The 23,433-nt window shown below is 43.8% G+C and overlaps 1 protein-coding gene across 4 annotated transcripts in view; it reads left to right on the top strand.

Annotated features, from left to right (window-relative positions):
• Positions 1 to 23,433, top strand: part of foxp4 (forkhead box P4) — a 92,637-nt gene that overhangs the window by 23,082 nt on the left and 46,122 nt on the right. For 3 of the 4 annotated variants that reach the window (XM_039797856.1, XM_039797855.1, XM_039797853.1), the window contains exon 2: positions 10,859 to 11,029. In XM_039797856.1, the coding sequence (XP_039653790.1) occupies positions 10,868 to 11,029 (162 nt within the window). In that variant the 5' untranslated portion in view covers positions 10,859 to 10,867. Of the gene's footprint in view, positions 1 to 10,858; positions 11,030 to 23,433 lie in introns of those variants that run through there. The other variant, XM_039797854.1, reaches the window with a different exon arrangement.

The raw sequence follows: 23,433 nt of genomic DNA, 5'->3' as shown, positions 1-23,433 counted from the left end.
CAGAGACCTCCATTAGTGGAACGATCCAAGCCTGGGGGAGCCAGTGTTGTGACGGCCCTTCGAGGCAGGGGCCGGTCTGTTTAGCAGCAGTTTGTCTGCATTGCTCATAAGATTGATCCAGTGTTGAGCTGCAGCCATAGGAAAGCTCTTTGCTGCTGAATAGGCCGAGCAGAAGTGTATTGATAAGGCAGAGTGGACCAATGGAGAGCCCTGTGCACCCTGTTGGTCATTTGGTTAAGACAGACAGATCTTGTTCAATACACACACCCCACGGCTACCTTATGGTATGTTAAATCTGTGTCCACATTAGCGCAGTTGCACAACTATATGTGCATGTGCGCGCCCACTGATTTGTGTCTTACAGAATCTAATCCTCTTTGCTTCCTCCGCTCGTCCTTCTCCAATGAACAGATCTGCTGTGACTGGCTGGGAAAAAAAATGAAAGGGGGAAAAAGAACAAGCGAGAAAACAAACATGTTTCCCAGGCCCCAATTAGCCCACTTTTATTGCCCCTAGATATGCTCTCCCACCCTCCTCACTCCCCCCCCCACCCCCCCCCTTTCACTCTCTGAAGTCTGCATACACCAAATGCTTCACATCACTGAGAATGCTTAAACATCAGCAACACAAAAAGGTGGCCAGGGAACACACTGACAGGAGAGGGAGGCAGGGATGAAGAGGGAGATGTGCCACTTTTGTCCATCAGTGTATTTCTTAAATCTGTTTTTAGATGAACAGACATTAAGGGATTCTGTTAAATACGTGTGTGTGTGTGTGTGTGTGTGTGTATGTGTGTTGAAGCAACAAGAGTTTAGCTACCATCTCTACCAGCGTATGTGTGTGTCAGCTGCACTGTAGGATGTGTGTTTTGTGGTTGTTGTGTTTGTACAACATCAGTCGTTGAACGCTCACAAACAAAACAGTTTGAACTCTCTGTGCAGAAGCCATCAATTCTTAATGAGATAATGACAGGCTAACATACTCACAGCAGCAGCTCTGTTTACAGATGAAGACAAACCACAAACAAGACACAGACGTGCTGAGCTCTTTAGTGTTCCCCTCCTATACGCTTTCTTCTCACTACTTTCCTCCACTCTTCTCTAGCTGTGAGTTTGTGCGTTGGCCAAAACTTAGCGAGAATAACAGGTGGGGAACATATTGATGTGTGTGTGTGTGTGTGTGTGTGTGTGTGTGTGTGTGTGTGTGTGTGTGTGTGTGTGTGTGTGTGTGTGTGTGAGATGTGTGTCTGTCTTATAGACCCACATACGCAGTAATGAGTCAGGCGCTATAATGTGGCTGCAGACCAGATTCCCTAATAAGAGAAGAATGTTGTCCATGGCATCCAGAGTTTTCCACTGGAATTACACATTCATCCAGCCTGTATTCTTCCCCGGGGTCTTCCTCTCGGCATGAACACACGAGGAGAGGGAACCCTCTGTCTCCCTCTCCGGGCACTTGTTATTGTCCCTGTCCCCCCTCTCCTCGCCACATCCTTTTTCTTAGCCGTTTCATCACTTTTTCTTTCCCCGCCATTACTCAGGGTCAGTTGATTTGGGCTATTGGAGCTTTGTCTTTTCTTTCCCTATGTTGGATTGTGCCCGTCTGGTTCTGGATTGACACAAGCACATGACTTACAAAGTGAGTCAGACCAATTCAGGCTTATTGCTGAGGAAATGGTGGTGGATTAGGAGGAGAGGTGTCTTTCTCGGACTGGTACAGGAAAACACACACATACGCACTCTCTCTCTTGCTCACACACACACACACACACATATGCACACAGCTAAGTAAGAAAAAAAAACACATCTGTGGTTCGCTGAATTTCCAAATTAATGGAACTCTTAGTCTGGCTGTGGAGCAACTTTAAACAAACCAAGACAGAAGTTTAAAAATTCACATTCAAATACTTTAACCTTGAAATCTCCCCTTGCCAAGGCACCAGCTCCTTCTTTTTTTTCATCTGTTAAATGTTTGAGTGTTTGATAGTTTGAGGTCTATAGCAGAACCCGCCCGGGAATTAATGTCATTCATATGCCCTGCGGAAATTACTTTTGAAATGCATATAATCTAAAACATGCAAATGAGGCTGACTTTGTGCACCCTGTTTAATATGAATTATCATTTTCTGAATACCTATTATTACTGCGTACATTTCTCCAATTATATTGTTCTTTTTTTGTCACTTTTGCATACGGACGCCCATGTGCACATTAGGAACACCAGAAACGCGCACTTGCTCGGTCACATGCGTATGTGTGCAGGCACACACACACACACACGCACGCACGCACGCCGCGCACACACGCACACACACACACACACACACACACACACACACACCGCAGAATGTCTTTGTGATGGGTGTATTTTAATGAGGAGTAATAAGGATGGTAATGACTCAGTCCACTTCTCTCTCTCTCTCCCTCACTCTTGGTCTTTGTTACTTTCCCCCTCCATCTATTTCACTGCCTCTCACCCACTGCCTGGCACACAGCTGTTAGTTTACATGAAGCCACTGGGAAGAGTAAGAGGCATCTCATCTCATTTAAAAAAAAAAAAAAACTAAACGTTCTCTGCCTTTCGCAGATTCTGCACAAATTTACCAGTCAAAAAGTCCTTAAACAGCAAATGAAAATAACAAGGCAAGAATACAAGTTGCTCATCCAGTTTTCATTAGCTGACTGAAATATTGATGCATTTTAAAAGTGAATAGTGCATGTTTAGTTTGTCTCTTCCTTTACTCTTTTGGGGATAGAGCACTGTTATTAATGTCCTTTTCCAAGAGATTTTTTTTGTTCTTTTCTCCTAAATTGAAATGAAGGCATCCCTTTTTCAAACGAAATACTCTATTAATTTATTTATATTGTGCCATAAATTATTCTATTAATATTAGCATGTTCCAAATTAGTATGACTTCCCTCAATGTTCCTCCTACTTCTATTAATTAGCATGCTTGTCACTATAACAAAGATTTTTCTTTCTCTGATAAATTATAAAGGAGACATTTTTTAATACAATGAGAACCGCCTGAGAAATTATTAATATTTTAGTTGTGGCCTGTAAGACAAAAGTAAGGAGAAAAGAGCAATAAGAACAGAAAACTAACAATTACATGGAATACATTACAGACTATCATTGGTGTGCAACAGTGTTGATTTTTAGTTAGCTTTTTTGTAAGAAAAAATGTGTGTGTGTGTGTGTGTGTGTGTGTGTGTGTGTGTGTGTGTGTGTGTGTGTGTGTGTGTGTGTGTGTGTGTGTGTGTGTGTGTGCACTCATAGTGAATGCTCAGGGATATCATCTTGTTTTAGCACTTTTGGATAGGATGTGAATTAATTACCTCTGTAACAGCTTGGACCAAGTTCAAAAGTACTAAAATTCAATTAATTTGAAAAGTGGACATGCTATCATTTTCCCTGCATGTCTCCTTTAAAGTCTGGCCTGTTTTTACTGTGGACTTATTCAATTATATTTGATTAAACTCGCTCTGATCCAATCTATTAATTAACTAGGAAATGCAAAGTGCCCGACTTGAAAGCCAATGTATAAAATTATATGTCCACTTTGATATTTATTTATTTATTCATATTTTATCCGCCACATTTAAAAAATAAATAAAAATCCAATGTAACCCTTTATTATTGGAAGTCACTGTTGCTCATTTACAAGTAATACTAAATCTATTCACTTTATCTTCCTTGTTATGTGAATTTTGATCATAAATGAATGTATGTTTCACCCAAAGGCAACTAAAACAAAGTTACCTCTTTAGAAAATATATTTCCTCTTTCTAATAGAATAGAAATTATCCCTTGTAATTAAAATTAGTCATTTATTTGGCAAAGGTGGAAATATCAGTGTCAGGAATGGAGCAATTTCTTGTAAGAATGGTAAGCTCTCTTAATATGACTTGAATGCTAGTCCACTTTTTATATGGTTAGGAGTGTGCATTAATGTATTATTGACAGGCCACACACACACACACACACACACACACACACACACACACACAAGAACTGTTTCACCTTAATGTCATCGGTTTCCCTACTGACACCTTTCCATCTCTCTCTCTCTCTCTCTCTCTCTCTCTCTCTCTCTCTCTCTCTCTCTCTCTCTCTCTCTCTCTCTCTCTCTCTCTCTCTCTCTTCCACTCCTCCCTCCCTCCCCCTCATAGTGAAGGTCATTCTAATAAAGAGCTCTCGTAGGACAGAGCTGATAATTGCTCCGCGGCGCTCTAGCTGGTTTCAGATCCAAATAAAGGCACGTTGCCTTTTTTTCCAAGCTCCTCTCCATCTTGCCCTCCATTCCTCCAACTCTCCTCTTCATCTCTGTTCCACCATGTTAAATACAATCTGAGTATTAACCGTGTGGACTGTCATAACCTGACCTCAGCCTTCATTACCTCTCCGGACAGAGGGGAGAGATGAAGGGGAAAGCGGCGATTTTTCATCCTCATGATCACAGGATGATTTCCAACTGGCACATGGGAACACGCAGATGCACAAGCTTTACTTCTTTAGGAATGTACAACCCGTGATTTTAGGCTCAGATAAATGAGGTGTGCATGAAGTCCGCTCCTTCTACAAATATTTGTGTGTGCGGTGTGAGTGTATGTGTGTGTATCTTTGTGTCTGTATCCAGTATTTCGAACAGACCGCAGTCTGCAAGGTGGTAAATCACTTACTGCACTCTAAAGGAAGGTCGAGGTGAAGGCAGGAGTGTATGTTTGCCCCGGTCATACACACATACAGAGCGATCTCATCGGTGCGGAATGTGCTGTGTGTTTACCTATGGCTCCAGAACCCACCTGACCGAGGGAGGCTAATCTTTATGGGCTCTGTAAACAGGGACTTTGTCTTCAGAGAACTGCAGGCGGGCAAGCAGACGCACAATTCACACATGGACGTGCACACTGACATACACGCCAGAGGGGAGGGGAAAAGAATGTATATGGCAGGTTGCATACTGTACAGCCAATACACAGAAAAGTACACGTGCAGAGGCTGCATGCACACAAACACTTACTTAAATGCTCAGACAAAGTGAACGCCATAATGGCAGACAGATCTGCAGAAGTATAGAAGAATTCCCCATGTTTATATAGCCGGGGATTTTCTGCACCCTGAGCCCCTCTCTTCTTCTCTCCACTCCCCAACAACAGCACTGGGTTCTTCATTAGCCAGCTGAACAGCACACTGGCAGTCAGACCATAGGCCAGTGCTGCTAGCTTCTCTCTCTGGGTTGATGATGCTCTTTGAAGCCAGCCAGCAAGCGGGCCAGCCGGTAGTAGATATTGGCCCACATCTGACTGACTATCTGTCTGTGGAATAATGGAGTTCACCTGTTAGCTCTGGAGCAGGGCCAGGGCAGCCGCAGACATCTAGCATTAGCCCTTTACTGTTAGCCAACCTGTTAGCGCTGGCTGGCAGCCAGAGTAGCCTGGAGCAGTTCTGTTAGCTGCTAGCTTTAGCTCTGTGTGGAAGACAACCTGTGCGCTCTGGTCTGGTATCCTGCTGCAAATCTGGCTAGCATGTAGCAACGGCCAGCTGCTGAGGAAACAACCAAACTTGGACCGGGAAGTGATGGAAAAAGAATGTGTGCAGTATGTTTTTATGTGTGCGCTTGCTTGTATGAGAATACATGTGTGTTATTTCTTCAGCTTTCCCCTGACCTCATTCTCTTTTATTGAAGTCAATACACGTCAGCACAAAAATGCCACGCAGATATCCCTCCTTTCCCTCTTCCTCTCCTTCGTCCTTCTGTCATTCCTCTAGAGTCAGGAAAGTAGAGAAGATTGCCAAGATCTACAGAGTGGGGCTATAGTTGTTAGATATACTTTTTATGTACATCTGTGTGTTTTAAGCCCAAATCACCAAATTATTTGAATACATTTATGTTTTACACAAAGATCCAAAACTTCAAATGTTTTTTGAAAAGAAAATCTTAGCAATTCACTAAGAAAATGTCGCTATCTCAAGTCTTCAAAAGGAGCTAGTAAAAACTTGTGTCTCAATTAGCTAATTGAAAGATTGAAGAAGAAACAAGTATGGAATCTTTTTGAAACAGCTGAATTACAGTGATGTAGCAGTGCAGATTTACTTAACATGAACTGTCTGCCACTGAAATGCATTTAGGGTGATGCTGTTCTGAGATTCAACATGTCTTGACACACACAAGGTAGCCTCATGAGTTAGATATTTGAATATGTGCTTGCATGTAAATATAAAGCAGAATATGCTTTAATAGCAGGATATATAAGAGGTGCAGGGCTATATTGGGAATCCTTTCCTGAAACTAAAATAATACAAGAACCCATCTCTAATAGTCACTGCTGCTGTATCTCTGCTGGAACGTTAATAACACAAACCATATTTACTTTTTTTTCCTTGTACACACAAAGCCACTAAGTGCCTCACTGTGCCATTTTATTTTTTTAATTGCATTTCATTTTGCTCACTGTTTCTTGTTACATCTCTCACACGTGAAGCTAAGAAGTGATTAATGGAGACATAGGAGCCCAGCCCTGATAGTTGGCTTTGTTCTGGGGTTTGGGGTTAAAGCAGATTCCCTCGGGGCCAGTGTCACGGTTTATTTAGTGGCAGAGTTTTTGCGAGCGTGCAGGGTGAGAGTGTGAGAACATGGGTGTGCAAATGTTTACTATTATTTTATCTGTCTGTGTGTCAGTATTCATGTCCCTGTCGAAGCATAGAAATGAAACAGCTTAGACTCTTTGTGCAGCTTTTTTTAAAAGACAAATCCTGGAGCCGTTCCACCAACACTAAGTAGGACATTTTGTGGACACAATGACAGCAGCCAGGGTCATTTTTTTCATGTGTGTTTTTTAGTTCGTGACTGTCAATTATAATGAAATGAAGCCCCTTTGGGTGTAACAGCTAGACCAAATATTTTATGAATCCACACAGCCACTCATTGTCAACAGAGGCTCCTCCAAATTCTGTTTCCTGATTACAAAACAGGTTAGAGCTCCACTTCCTCAGTCTCCGGGAAGACTTTTTTTCTTGCTCACAAATATTGATTGAACTATCAGAGATCATAGAAATAACCTATGTGGATTCTATTTCAGGGTGAAAACTTTAATGTTTTTCCAGGGTTGAACCTGCCACTAGGTACCAGGCATAACCAGAGGGAGAAAGACAGCATGCAAAGAGTAGGAGAAAGACAGATAATTCAAGAGTCAGATGAAAGTAGATAGATGATGGAGTGTAGATACTGGTACAGAAAATTTCCTTCCTTACCCGACACCCCACTTCTCCCTCCTTCTCCCTCCTCCCCCTACTTTCCCTCCCACCCGTATTCCCTCAGTTCTTTGCCTAATAAGCAGCGTTCCTGCGAGCTGATGCAAGGCGGAGGAAACAGAACAGGCGTTCTGGGACTGCTGGAAATATTCCCACATGAGGCATAACATGATAAAGACTTATTATCTCACTAAGCTGCTGTAAACACAGATGCACACATAAATCCACACTGTACACAACTCTCACACATAAACACACACACATTCACAGAAAGTGAAACTGGGCCGGCTTTACGGTTCTGACGAGCTGTGACCAGGAGGAATCTGACAGAGCCAATCCCTCTAACAAAGCCTGAGAGTCAGCCGCTGTGAGCCAGCTCACTGGGCATTTGGCACGGCTTGTTTGAACTCAACACACCCAGAGCAGTGGGAAGGAACAGAGGGAGAGCTGAGTTCTGATTATTATTAGGGCTACATTTTCGGGAACATCTGAACAAGCTTACGTGTTGTAACAGGACTCATCCCAGCGCCTCTCCACTCATCAATCACACCAGACACACACATAAACACATGCACCTAGCATTTGCTGTGAGCTAATCCATTACAGTACAAAGGTAGATGTCAGCCTCTTAGACAAACACACACACACACACACACACACACACACACACACACACACACACGTATACACCAGAGTCATCAGAAACATGTTGAGTCCCATTTCCCTTCTTCTCTTCTCCATCCCAATTAAAAGGCAACGGAGGCTTTTTATTTCCCTCTCCTCCAAACACATTCTTTATCTCTGTGATCTGCGCCCCTCCCTCTCTCCCTCCCTCGCTCGGTCCCCTCAGGGTAGTGGGAATGTCTCTCCCAACACACTCTCAGGTCAGGGGTTCAGCTGGAGGGGTCTGAGCATGTAGAGAGAGTAAGAGACGCAGAAAGAGTGAGTAGCGGGTTGAGGCAGGCCTCTGCACGGGCAGCTCCTCTTCGCTGCCAGAAACACTTAAACTTAAAGCATTGTGTGTGTGTGTATCATAGCCCTAATCAGAGACTTCAGGGTAGATTTATGCCCCTGCCTTTTCCCCGACCTCCATTACACCAGCTTATATACACCCATTACAGGATATGACAGAGTACACACCCTTTAGACGAGCATATACCACACTCTGCCTGTGTGTGTGAAAGAGAGGGCATGCGCTCACGTCTTTACACACTCCCCACCTTCCCATTAGGTCCTTGTCCACCTGCAAGCTTTATCTCTCTGTCTGTCTTTATCTCTTTTCCCTTCATTGCTAATAAGGTCAATGAGGAAGAGTAAGAAGCAGATGGGTGTACAGTACATTACAGCACAGCGCAGTATAGTGTGGGCTAGATAGCAGGCCGGTGATTCATGCTTAGTGAGACGTGTGATGATGCGAGGAGTTTCTACTGCAGTGCAAAGTCAGTGGACTGTGCGGCGGGATCTGTTGATCACTCAGCACTATGCCTTGCTTCATAATATTACCTCAGGGAGCAGTTTGGCCTAGCAGAGATCTGGACGAAGGTGGAAGGAGAATGAAGAAGTGAGGAAGTGTTGGGAAGAGGAATGAGGTTGGAGATTAAGTGTCTAGCTTTAAATGTCACAATGACGCTTGACTTCTCCATCTTAACTTCACAAGTGGATGGGTGCCAGGAGGGAGACAGGAGAGAGTCAATAGGAAGGAAGAATACCGCAGTGTAATTTGTGGTTTTCAAATTGTGCTCCTTGTTAGGAGAGAACTGGTGAAATCTGTTCATAGGTATCCTTTACATTTGAAGGTTTAGTTCAACCAAAAGAAAATACTACATTTGACAAAAACAGGCTCATCGCTGTTTTTTTTCACCTGCTCTTACCAAGGTGAAGAAGGAACTTTCAATGGCAAGAAAATACATATTTGTTCTCATGTGCCCTCAGTGGTTTTATGGGCTTTGAGAAATATACCTTGGAACGTTCTGAAACTCTCCAAATACAATACAATAATAGTGAATGGAATTTAGTCTGTGCTGCTCAAAGAATTAAAAAAAAACATTTGCAGAAAACATATATCTTCATTTTTTTGGGGATAAACCACAGACCTTACTGATTTCAGAGTAATTGGGGCATTTTCTGTGAAAAAACTAATTGCTGAACTGTCATTTTCAATGCATTGAGTATTATATTATATTCTACAGTATATATTCTATTCATCGCCATTGTATTGAGGCACCAGCAGAAAATTCTGTAACAGGTATCCCCAAACCTAGGAAAACAAAACCATCTGCATGGCTCGACAACTTGTGAAAGAACATATTTTGAGGGGATTTGGGTTAACTGACCCTTTAACTAGCACACCCACCAGCCCATCCACCTGCACACACTTGTATCCTACACACGCATACACACAAACACGCTCAGGTCCCTGTCCCTCAGCAAGCATCTGGCAGCATTCCAATAACAGAGCCACCAGCGCTCTTTCACACCCTCACCTGCTGGCAGAGTCTCACAGATAGAATACACACACACGCAAGCAAGCACGCACGCACACACACACACACACACACACACACACACACACACACACACACACACACACACACACACACACACAGAGCTTCACTTGCTCTTACCTCAGAGGAAAAGAAAAGTTAGTCTCTCATGAAATGCCTTTTATTGTTTCCCCAGAAGGCATTGGTTGTACGCTTCTGAAAAGCACACACATACACATACACAGTCGCACAGAGGTACAATGCCTCGATGGTGTTTTGTACCCACCCTGGGTTGCTGAAACAAAAGCATTAGAACTTTCCACTTAAAAACTATGCGCTTGTGTGTTAATTTCTAAAACTGGATGAGGCAGAAAGACGAGATTGAGCTTGTCATTAGGAGTTCACAGCCTGCGTGCGTGTATGAAGGTTTGTTTTGTTTTGTGTTAGCTGCCTTGTGTGTGTTCTGCGCGCATATGTGTGTGTCTCTGCGTCTCCTCTCTCCCACGCTCAGGCTCCTAACGATGGCAAATGCGCCTGTGTGTTTGCGAGGCGTTGTTTCTCAAAAACAACAACACATCCAGGAACGGCTCGTTTTGTCGGGTTTTGTGGAAGGAACACGCTCTAATTAGAGAGGCCCTGTGAAGGTGCATCAAACAGATCTTTCTCAAAGACCAACCTGCTCATGGCTCTCACACGGCGCACACATGCCACCTCTGATTATTGGAGAAATGTCTGTGTTATTTAACTATATAGTGTATATAGAGTATTAAAAGCCTTGTCAGTTTAAATTTGCTGCACTTCTGATCCATAGCCATGCGTACGCTCCTAGACACACATTTACATACAGACTAAAAAGTGTCTGCTCAGGTGTTGCTTTGTGGCCACTTGGCCATGTTCGTGTGTGGGTGGTTCATGACCAAAAGCACTTTTCATAAAATACACGTGCACACACACGCACATAACCACACAATTCACTTCTCTATCTCTGCGTGTGTTTACTTTAGTTTCCTGCCTTGTTTGTTCACTCAGATGGGAGCAGGCTTTCTGCTCAAACTACCCAGGTCACTTTTGTTCAATCAGTGTGTTGTTTTGTCCCCCCCCACCTTCGTCTCTGCTCTCAGGTGCCAGTGATGATGGTGGAATCAGCCTCTGAGACCATTCGAACGACACCGTCCAACCAGAATGGAGTCAGCAGCCAATCAGATGGAGGGGGAGGTAGAGAGGGCGGGTCTAACGGAGACGCCAACGGAGAGATCAGCCCAGTCGACTTACTGCACCTGCAACAGCAACAGGTGTGTATGTGGTTTGTGTGTGTGTGTGTGTGTGTGTGTGTGTGTGTGTGTCTGTGTGTGTGTGTGTGCGCATGCATGTTTTGGAGCCTATATGTGTGCTTCTGTGTACCTGTCATGCATGCAATTAACATTGTGTTTACACATGTACCTGTATACGTGCGTGCGAGACTTGTTTTGCAGCACCTTCCACTTGTGCAACTCGTGCATATTTAGTGTACATTATCTGGAACAGCATGTACACACCAGGCTGTTACATAATGTACAGATGTGACAACACGTAGTCGGCCACACTCTGGTAAATTCTCAGCTTTGCATGTGCGAACAGTGAAAAGCTCTGACAGGTTTGCTCGTAGGTGCTTTATTAATTACCCAGCATTCCTAATATGCCAACTAATTCCAAAGGGACAAAGTCCACCATAATAATTCATACGCAGGAGGTTCCCACTGATATTTTATTAAACATTACTGGTTGAGACAATATTATTAGACATACCTGCTGCTGTAGGTGAGAGAAGCCATTTTGTCCCGTTGTGGGGATCAGACAGACACTCACACATTCTCACAATGTAAACACACACTCGATATAGGACTCAGACGCTCAAGGAGTGTGTGTGGGAGTGTCTGTTTTACTTTTTCACTGATCCATGAAGTGGTGTTTGTGTGTCACGTCAGCATGTAGTGTCTCAAGTTATGCTATTTATCTTGCCTCCTGTGCGTCAGTCCCCCCTACACACACACACACACACACACACACACACACACACACACACACACACACACACACACACACACACACACACACACACACACACACACACACACACACACACACACACACACACACACACACACACACACACAGACTCACTGGCCACCGTGTCAAATGGAATTTCCAAACTTCCCAGAACTTCTTGGATGAAATTCTACTTTTTTATTTCTCATTCCCCAAAAATTCTGATTGCTCTCTGGAGGACCCAAACTTCAGACATACATGTAGTACACACACACACACACACACACACACACACACACACACACACACACACACACACACACACAGATCATTTAAAAACCTTTTTTTTTTCATCCAGAGGTATCTACACAAAATCTCATATGTATATACTGTGTGTGTGTGTGTGTGTGTGTGTGTGTGTGTGTGTGTGTGTGTGTGTGTGTGTGTGTGCGCGTGCGTGCGTGCGTGCGTGCGTGCGTGTGTTGTGTCTGCCCATCACAGAGGGTCAGTCTGAGTTCTGGGCTATGTGACACCAGCTGAGTTTCTAGTTGAGGAAACCCAGGGGGAAAAATCAGGGTTTCCTCCCTGCTGCTAAAATTATTCCCCCTAATTATAATGATGGAGCCTTAGGTGAATGAAGAACACTCAAGGCCCTTCACTCCTGTCCTGGTCCCCCTCCTCCTTCCCCTGACTGCATCCTCACCCTGCTTCCTCAGCAACCTTCATCCGAGGACACACACACACTCACACACGCACAAATGCACATACATAAACACCAAACCTGTAGCTCATACAAAGCAAGTCTTTATTCTCTCGGACATGTTTCTGCTCTCTATGTTTTTGCACCTGTGTGTGTGTGTGTGTGTGTGTGTGTGTGTGTGTGCGTGTGCGCACACACTGGTATTTCCTCTCTTGAGCGGGATACCAACCACAAACGTACCTCCCTCTCCCTTTCCATCTTTTTCTCTTCCTCTCTCTCACTGTACTTCTTTTTCATTCTATCCGCTGTGGACCATGAAAGCAAGACAAGCACAACCTTTCCTCCAGATCCCAACCCTCACCTCACAAAAACATATTACATCCACATATGTAACAGTAAATACACAGCAATTTATTTTAGCAATCCTCTATTTAGAGCTTTCTGTTATGCTTAATTTGCACAGATTGAAAAGATTTGAGTTGTCATGAGACAGAGGTGTGTCTTTCCTGTTCTACAGATATTTTTTTCTGCCACTACAACCTTTTCCTAGTTTATGGTTGTATTACTGTACAGTTGAGTGGTAAGTCAGAATATTATATGAAGGTAGACTTTGTGGATTTTTGAGGAAGTAGGGTATTACTCTATATTTGTGCATGTGTCCCTGTCATCTCTGCTCAGTATCACCAGCCACATTTGCTGTCATACACCTCACTCACCCCCTCTCACCCCATGGATAAGATGGGAGTTCTGTCCCAGTGAGCACTGTTGAGTGGCTGCTCCGATATCACAACCAACTGATTTTTCTTTCTTTATTCATCTCTTTCTTTTCTTACCCATGCTCAGTTTTTCTTCTCCAATCACACCATTTAAAGAAAAAACAAAACCACATTTATTTATCTTAAATTCACGGCCTTGAAAAAGTATTTAAATATGTTACATTCGTGGAGTGGAGGTGTTATTTCTTCAGTTTGTGTTGCAAGTATAATCGTAAATTAATACAGAATGGGGTTTTGTCACAGAATATTGAAAAATGTGTTGTGCCCGTTTTCAGCTTTATTTATATTTGTTTAAAATTTGTCTTAACTTACATGTCAGGCAGGCAAGATTAAAAATGCCCTGAAAGGCATACATAAATACAGTACATATCCTTCTCTGAAACCCTGAAATCTGTAAATTTTTGCTCTGTTCTGACTTATCGTCGTATTTTTAGCTGTGCACACCAATCATAAAATCAATATTGTCTGATACAGACAGCCCTTACTGACACTGCTCACCTGACAGCATTGTATAAGAGCCTCTTCTCATGCTTCAACCTTAAAGTCTTAGATATACCTCCTCCTCCTCTGTCTCTTGTTCCTTTTTCCTCCACGCTTGAGTCTCTCACCTGAAGGTGTAGTGCAGACTAGTGTTGGTGCTTAAACACCATGCCAGTGCGCACTGGAGCAAAAAAGACATGCGCGCGCGCGCACACACACACACACACACACACACACACACACACACACACACACACACACACACACACACACAGAACTCCTGACAGCGCAGTGTTGTCAGAACACAAAGCCGTCTTTTCCTTGGGCCCCTTGGGAACCTGAGAGAAATCACAGCCATCTCCAGCCATCAAACCCCTCCACTGGCCTCTCTCTGTCTTCTGTCTCTCTCTCAGGATCTCCCTCTTTCCTGACTCTGTCCTTCTCTCTCTTTCATGTTTTGTCTTTCTCATAGATAGATAAATAGGTATGTAGGTAGGTAGGTAGGTAGATAGGTAGGTAGTTAAAACAAGGTCTAAGGTATCTGCTGTCAGTGGACACATGAGGAAGTGGGTGTGCAGAGAGGAGGAATTGGGGAAATGGAACATTCAGCCAGAGGGAATTAAGGTAAAAGGAGGGGCTACGAGATAGCACATTGGGAGGAGGGGGATATTGGTGGGCTTGAGAGGAGGAATAGAGGGATGAGGGAGGGGTGTAACGCTGAGACGTGTCAGAAAAGGGCGCCTGGGCCTCCCTGTGGAATGTGGCCTGTCTGCCTCCCCAGAAAGAACAGAGCAGGAGAGAGTGAAGAGAGAGGGAAGAAAGGGAAGAGGGGGCGAAGACCAGTTCTGCCCCATCATCGAGGGGAGAGAGGAGGGAGGGAAAACAAAGACGGGAGTTATAGGGCAAGAGGAAGGAGAGGTGGAAAAGTGAGAGTGCAGTGGAGAGTGTATGGCACTTTGTTGACGTGCCGGGCATGGGTGTAGACATGAAATGATGCATAGCAGAGGAGAAATGTAAGCAGGATAAATCCTAACAAACCTCAAAGTGTGTGTGTGTGTGTGTGTGGGGGGCACTGATGAGAACCAGGTGTCTTCAATTCTTTCCTTTTCTTCACGTCTCTCATCCCCCATTTATTTTTTTCCCGATGTGTGTACTTCCATCACTAACCCCTCTCCTTTCTATTCTCACCCATTTCATGTCTCCTCCTTTTCCCTCGCTATCAATGAATCGCTTCTGGTGTTCCAGCAGCTAAAGTAGTCACGGCCGGTGATTTTGAGAAGAGAGGAGGGGAAAGAAGGAGGGAGAGGAAAGAGAGAGATGGTGACAAAAAGGTGCCGTTTCCGCTTAGGATTGCCACTCATCGGTCAGCTTAAACAGTGAGGGAGGGGTTTCCCTTCTTACTCTTTCTCTGTCTTTTTCTCTCTGCTGCCCTTAACTCGCTCTTATGCCCATATAGAAACTGAGAGGCAGACTGTAGTGGTGGTCTCCCTTCCCCAGGGGTTTAAAAGAAAAAGAAACACTGGTTGAGGAAAAGGCAGTTTTAGAAATTGGTTCAGAGCTTTGATCCCAATTCCTATTTGTCATAATCAATTTTTTCCTCAACGCTTCCCTCTTTTTGCTGTCTCACAGGCACACACACACACACACACACACACACACACACACACACACACACACACACACACACACACACACACACACACACATATACTGGCAATCTTTGTTTCTCTCCCTCTATCATATGCACACACAGACAGTTACACACATGCACATAGCTGATGTGAGTTAATGAAGGGTGTAATTAAGGAGCCACAGTGATGACTGGAGATCAGGGGGAACCGATACATAGCTCAGATATCCACAAACACTGATGAAAGATAGCTGTTTTTTTGTGTGTGTTTGTGTGTGTGCATGTGCATTTAGGTTTGATGCCGGCAGTGCTGTGCGGACAGATTTTTGAGATTGCTGTGTGTTATAACAGATGATGAGAGATGCTGGATGATTCAGATAACGTATGGCTTCCTGTTAGATTGGCCAGACTGTAATTAAGGCCTGTGTGGATGGAGGTGGGGAGGTTTCGAGACACATGTGATTCTATAGCTCCGGCTGCTTGGCCATTGCTAAATTATGGGGGGTGAATTTTGGTCACTGGGACAGTTATGTCCTGTTTGACCTCCAGCTGTCCACCAGAGTTCACTTTCAGGTCAGGAGTGCAGAGGAGACGGAGGTGAAGGGGTGACTAGAGAATAGGAGGAGGAGGTGAAGAAAAATCTTCAGACACATTTTCTAGTTTGTCAGTGCAGTGGGATTTAATTTAATTCCATTACACTTGCGTTTTGTGCATCTGCATGACGGGTTGTATCCCATGTGTGTCTGCGTGTGTCATGTTCCTGTCTATATGTCCGTCTGCATGTGTGCGGGTTTTCGTGTGTCTGTCGTGTGTGCGGGCCAGTAAATCAGTCCCAGGCCTCTCTCTGAGTGCTGTCACCTCCTAAAAGCTTTCGCTCGGTCTGGGCCAGGCCTTCCTCTTTATGTTTGAGGTCAGTATAGTTCACAGGTCGCAAAAGGCCATGCTGAGACAGAGGAGGGGCCAGTTGGGTTGCCTAGCATCGCAGAACACCCACTGCTGTTACCGCGGCGATACAAAGAGACCTATAGAACACCAACTTCCTCTAGGAGTCTTAAAAGCACCACCAGGTCCCTTTATCCGTCTTCTTTGACTTTTACTTGCCTTTTTTTTTCTCGGTCTCTCAGCATATGAATCTGCTCATATCGATTGATAAAAACTATTATACTGTTCAGAATTGTGGGGGGGGATTTGAGGCATATGCACTTTATCGGATACATGTTTGCATTCCTGCACTCCAGACATAAACACATGCAAATCTCATGGTCAGTTATGTATTTTACATGACTCTCCTTCCTCATATCTGTCATTCAGTGATTTTGTCACACATTGAGACCTTATTCCGAGATGCTAAGATGTTGTATTTATGAGCGTCCATAAAATCTTTTTATGGCTTTTTTTCAGCAAGACTGTTGAATGTTGGAGATCCACTGAGGGTGATTTTTGTTCTCACTATTGATGTCCTTTCAATTCCTTTCCTTTTGTATTTCTCTGTTGTATGACATATACTCTTTTGCTCTCTCATTAAAGAGTAATGTTCTTGAGGGGCAACCATGGGTTGACATGTTTCTGAAATCATAGCTAATAGATATGTCATCATTTTTACATTGACTGGACTGAAACTGTAAAATCTACTTAATGATGACGTTTATTGTCTAAGGGGCTCTGAAGAAGCATGCTACAAGGCTACGAGTCTTGTGGATAAAGAATAGACAGACAGTAGACATGGTCCACCAGTCCAGATCAGCCGGCATGGACACAGTCACGGTTGGTTGACCCAACCAGCCAAGAGGCTCAGAGACAAGAATAGACAGATACCAACAGAAGAAGGATGTGTGTGTGTGTGTGTGTGTGTGTGTGTGTGTGTGTGTGTGTGTGTGTGTGTGTGTGTGTCCTGTCTCTGTTGTGGAGACTGAGCTATACACACATCCCCGGGCACCTGAAGGGGTTAGGTTAGGTTTGGTTGCCATGGGAGTGTTTGGAAGCACTTACACCGGGCAGGCCTAGCTGCACCGTAAGGTAAATAACACACACACACACACAGGACGGACACTCTTCATGGAAAAGTTTCTGAGGATGAAAAAGTTGATTGTTGACTCTCACTCTTCAGAAGGTATCACCATGGTGACTGAGGCCTTTTTAAGGGGTCATAGGTCAGCGTGCAAATCTGCATGACCTCATTACTACTACTAGTCAGTGACACTGAGGTGAGACTGTGTGTGTGTGTGTGTGTGTGTGTGTGTGTGTGTGTGTGTGTGTGTGTGTATGTGCATTGATGCCTGTTCACATTGGTCACCGTCTTCTGCTTTCTCAAAAAGAAGCAGCCGTAATTGGTTTTAATTGACATGTGCTTAGATGGAGTTCAATAGGGGCAAGGCACTCAAAAAAGAGAGCATTAGTTTACAACCCCCATCCACACAGGTCCAAAAATCCCCATATCTTAGACCTAAGTCTCCTCTCTTTTCTTAAAGTCCCTTACACCTTCATTCCACCACTCCGTACTCACAGAAAGTGATAGACACCGAGAGGGGAAAGAGAGAAGGTAAAGAGTAAAGACAAAATGTGGAAAGCTTACAAGGCTGCTAGGCAAGTAGTTACCCTGGAAACAGTCGAGAGCCCAGCGGTGCACACAATGAACGCACACATATACACACCACGCACACAATAGCTGCAGAGGCCTAAAGTGTTGCTAATTAGCTAGTCTGCGCTGGTTCTTTGTGTGAGCCATTTTAAAGGAGAGATTAGAGTCAACAGGGAGGAGGAGAGGAATGTAGCTCTTCTCTCTCTTTGCTTTTGTCTTGAGCTCTTGGACAGTGTGTGACTGCCTTTTTTCACCTGACAGGCAGAATGCATTTGTTGTCTTGCCAGTTAAGTTTACGTAACTAAAAACATCTGAAAAAAGTACAGTGAAACTTAATTTGAGATTAAGTAAGATAGCATTTTGTCTTCTCATTAAGAAAAAGTCAAATCAGCAAATGACAAACCCTTAGATTTCTTCCTGCTACAATACTGCTATATATTAAAATGGGATTTTTGAAAACTTTATTTGAAGCTTTTTCTCTGTTGGCACTTTATGAAATGAATTAATTAAATACTGCTCTAAATGTATGCTCATTCAAGGACAGATTTCCTAAAAGAGAAAAAATAAATCTGTTTTATATGATTAACATTTTATTCACCATTTGTATTGATTTAGAATTAATATAAGAGATTAACCCTGATTTTAACTCCAATATCTGAAGTGACAAAAAGGTGAAAAACTTTGTGTGCACACAAAACTACATTATGTACAGTAGGTCAAAGTTGAACCAGGCATTATCGCTGCAAAATCTCCACACCATAAAAAAGGTTGGGGTAATAACATTCTATTTACTTTTGTTTGTACTTCCAAATAAGTGAGTTAATCGGATAACTTAGTGATGGGTGACTAAAACCTTCCGTCCTGTCCTTATGAACTAAACAGTTGTCTTGCAGAGTCACCACTTTCCTAAGTCTCTAAACAAAATTGTTAAATTAGGAAATTTAATAATAGCGATAAAATGATACCCACATCAACAAAATACCGTGTCAAACAAGTTTTAAAAGAATAGACTGGGCTTTGAGTTATTCTAAATTGAAAAATCTGCCTGTTCACATCTGGTTGTATTGACCCTCTTGCTAAATCACATAGTCAAGCACACACACATACTTTCCCATTTCCCCTTTTTGGAACACACCCCTGCTTCTTATTTGGGGAAGTTAAAGATTTTTTTCTTGTTTAGAACTTCTGGTAGAGGAGCCGGCCTTTGTTGTGCCTGCCCACTTCCGGTGTTTGTATGCGCGCGCGTGTGTGTGTGTGTGTGTGTGTGTGTGTGTGTGTGTGTGTGTGTGTGTGTGTGTGTGTGTGTGTGTGTGTGTGTGTGTGTGTGTGTGTGTGTGTGTGTGTGTGTGTGTGTGTGTGTGAGTGTGGTAAGGGTGGGTGCGAGGGTGTGTCCGTCTCCATCTCCACAGCCACAACCAGGTGTAAAAACCCTCTGAACCAAAAACATGAAAGAGGTTTATTTCCATCGAAGCAGGCAGGCAGGCTAATACTTTTACAGGCCACTGAGCGTGTTTTTCTGTTTAACCAATAGGCGTCTGTGTGTGTACATTTGTCTTGATGTGTGTATGTGTCTGTGTATGCATGTGCACATGGCAGACAGTCTCTGTTTGTGTATGTATGTGTTTTCCCTCTGTCTCCTGAGCGGAGTCTTGGCAGTGTCTTGCATGTGTTATTAGTTTGATTTTTTTTTTTTGGGATATTAATAATAACAGTTAAACGGTTTCCATATGTGAGGTCTGGTTGCCAGGCTAATGCTATCCTCATCATGGGCTGGCCTCGCCTCACAGTCTAGCCTCTCAGGACTTGCTCTTGTTGGGCAGGAGAAGCAGCTTAAACTCCTAACACCTAAGTGGCCTTGTCTTCACAGGAGCATGACCAAACTACTTAACTGTCCTATCTTATACAAGATGAGGGCTAAATATTACATGGTACACTATATGTGTGTGTGTGTGTGTGTGTGTGTGTGTGTGTGTGTGTGTGTGTGTGTGTGTGTGTGTGTGTGTGTGTGTGTGTGTGTGTGTGTGAGTGTGTGTGTGTGTTTTTCCGCTGTGGGCTGGGTCTGTCTGGAGTGAGACCTTTCTCTCTTGCCAAACGAGCTGTGTTGAAAACCGCAGGGAAACTGCATATGTGTATATAATGTATGACGTGTGTTTGTGTGTGTGTGTGTGTGTGAGTGTGTGTGGAAGGAAACCGCTTTAGAGCTATTTGCCATCAATTAGCCGCCTGGACTAAGATGAGGCCTACAGTACAGAGGGAGCTGCTTTTATATTATCAAGCTGGGAGTTCCTCTCTTTCTTTCTGTCTCTGCTCACCTCATCATTATCTTTAATTGTCTATCTCTTTATGCCATTTTCCCTTCACTGAACAAAGAAACGCTGACATCTCCTTAGGAAGATAGGTAGATTTCTTTCTGTATGTGTGTGTATGATGATGAATTGTGTAATGATATAAAGCAGTCAGCTCCTTTTTATGACTCTGCTTATACCCCTGTGAATCAATAGAAACATTAGATGAGTGTAAGGACATAGTTGAAGGGGAGAGGTTTTCTCGTCCAACAAAACAGTTTTGAACTGAAGAGAACCATCTGGAAAACGGCAGGGTCCCCGTAGTTTAGAACAGGTCCCTTTTGTGAAAAATAGGATGTGAAAAAAAATCTAAAACGGCCAGGGTTTTCAAACATTACGGCATATTTTGAAGTTCTTTTGGAGTTTGTGAGTTTTTATTGCGTTGGCTCTTGAACGCGGTCTTTCCTCTTTTTAATGGTCAGTCTGGGCCCAAAGTAGCTTGCTTCAGCCGTTTTAAAACCTCAGCTCTCGAACGGTGCCTTTATATTGCGGAAACATTACATTAAATAGCTGAACGGGATTGCGGCTGGCTGGTGTTTCTGAAGGTGTCCCAGATAGCTCCAGCTCGGCGGCAGCCTAAACAGATTGAGGTATTCAGTGCTCTTTAAGCTCAGTTATATTGGTGGACAACTGGTTTAAATTCCACGTTGCTATGAGCAAAAACAAATGGCAGGAAAGCTGGTGAAGGAAAGCCGGAAAGACCTGATTAATACCAGAAAAAAAAAAAGAGTATGTGAGGAAGAGTCAGGGGAAAGGGGCGAAGTCTTGGCAGAGCATAGTTTATTTGTAACCCACCGTGAAATTGAGCAGCTTTAGCAGGCTTTGGTTCAGACTACCCCTTACCCCTGTATGTTTACCCCTAGAAACCCCTGATGTGCCCTAAATATGTAAACCACTCCCTGTTCCCTTACACCTTCGACCTATAGTAGAGTTGCATCTAACTTTAAAAAATTTAAATTGTTTTAATTATTATAAAGTTTTCTCCCAACAGTGTAAGTTAGTGTCAGTGCTGACATTTCTCCAGCTACTTTAAGACCACTTATTGCTTACTGCAACAAAGTAAATGCTGCTACCTGCTCAGCAGACTTCCCCCCCCTTTCCGTGCTACAGAGCTACTTACATTGTTGCCCAAACATAATCCCGCAAACTTCCCATAAAATGTAACGTCTGGAGGATAACATGAGCATCAGTGAAATCAGCTCCTATAATGTTTAGTTGGGATACAAACTTCCAGACTTTGGCCTCGATGGTTGCACGGTTAAGAACTACAACGAGCTTTGAGACTGTCAATCTTCTCAACAATTTAAAGTAACAAAACTGTATAAGGTAGATATTTTCATTGTTAAAATGCGACAAATCTATTATAACCATCCCTTAAATATTGATTTGCTAATCCTAAATACGGCTTTACCTTTAACTACCTATCCCAGTCCCACAGCTGCCGTCATGGTAGTGGGTCTTTGTCTGACAGTCAAGGGATGGCGAGCCTCCTCTCATAAGGCCAACAGCTGCATTCACAAGGTTTTGTTTCCATTGGCCTGCACAATCTATTTTAGGCCTCCGTCTAACCCATATCTGCTCTCAGAATTTACTGTGGCGAATAAGGCTATGGGTAACAGATTTCTAGAGAAGAGTGGGGAGGGGGCAGGGCACAAGACAGACAGACTAGACTTGGAGAAATGCCAGCCAAACTTTTGTGAGTTATACATTATATGGAGAAGCAGAGTGAAGGCAAGAGACAGATCGGGTGATATAGACGGAGAGAAAGAAAGTAGGAGTGATCTGGGAAAGCAATCTGGTTTTGTGGTGGCTGACAGTGATGCATTTGATACGTGAGATTCCACCGCGGCTGTAACCAAGCCTTCACTCACATATGCCCTAAAGTCATATCGCAATCCCACTAACTGTCACCTCTTCAGCAATCCCACTTTGTATACAGTGTGTGTGGGTGTAAATACTGGACCAGCTTCTGAACACAGGTGAGCTGGTGGTGCTGTAGTATCATCATGCTTTTAACAAATTTACATGCTTTGTAGATTGTGTTACATCTGTTCAGTCTTGTTTCATCTTCTTCTCTGATCATGATACTCCACTGAGCATCCAGAGAAAAAGAAAGGATCAAAGATAAGAGAGATTTAGAGGCAGAGAAAGCTAACCGAGAGTAGCACAGACCAGAAGGAGAGAGTAAATTAAAGTAGGAGAGGGGTTTATTGGAGTTTGGAGGTGGTTTCTTTTGGTGCTAATGTGAGGAAGTGCAGTGCAAATGGATACAAGGGATCACAGCAGGGTGACCCAGGAGGACGGCAGCATTGACGCAGCTTTAGCTTGGCTTTCAGCTTCAATGACAGCACTCAAGAAAGGAGATAGAGAGAAAAAGGGAAGTAAGTGCGAAAAAAAGAAGATCCACCGCTCTTTTCTGAACCCGGTCTCTCTCACTGATCCAAAAATCAGAAAGCGTGTAGACCTGTAGGGAAGCAGTTGGGTGTGACGAGCTCTTTTCTACGTCTTCACCCTGTATCCTTCTAGCCCTCTCACCATCTCTCGCTCTCTCATGGGAAGGAAAAGGGGTTTAGGAATGGCTACTAGCCTATCTTCCCAGGCTGCTGGTAAGGCGGAAAGGGGATACTTGTTTGGAGATCTGTTGTGTCCGACGCTGCCGAAACATCTGAAGTACGCGCTTCGTCTAGCCTGGTTTGGCTGTGGTGCGGACAGATGCAACAATGAGCCTCTCACTCGCCCTCACTTGTGCTCCTTACTTTTTTTTTGTACTCTCTTCTTCTTGGTCTTAGAGCAAAGAAATCTGATACCACCTGCCTCCCCCTTGCCCTTCCTAACTCCCTCCCCTCCTCCTCCTTCTCCCTCAAGGACAGCCCACTGTCTGCCCCAGGGGCTGTTTATCTACGGGGGGAGATGAGGAGGAGAGGGTAGGAGGGGGACCGGTTTGTTTCTTTTCGGCCATCAACAATGGACCTTAGTCTGTGCTGACGGACTGCTCCAACATATGGTACCCACCTGTCTCTCTCTCTCTCTCTCTCTCTCTCTCTCTCTCTCTCTCTCTCTCTTTTTTTTTTTTTTTTTCTCTCTCTCTCTCTCTCTCTTTTTTTTCCTCTCTCTCTCTCTCTCTCTCTCTCTCTCTCTCTCTCTCTCTCTCTCTCTCCCTCT

The sequence above is a fragment of the Perca fluviatilis genome, chromosome 4 (assembly GCF_010015445.1).
Source record: "Perca fluviatilis chromosome 4, GENO_Pfluv_1.0, whole genome shotgun sequence".
NCBI lineage: Eukaryota > Metazoa > Chordata > Actinopteri > Perciformes > Percidae > Perca > Perca fluviatilis.
The sequence above is the reverse complement of the archived record's forward strand: the minus strand, read 5'-3'. Positions and strand labels throughout refer to the sequence as shown.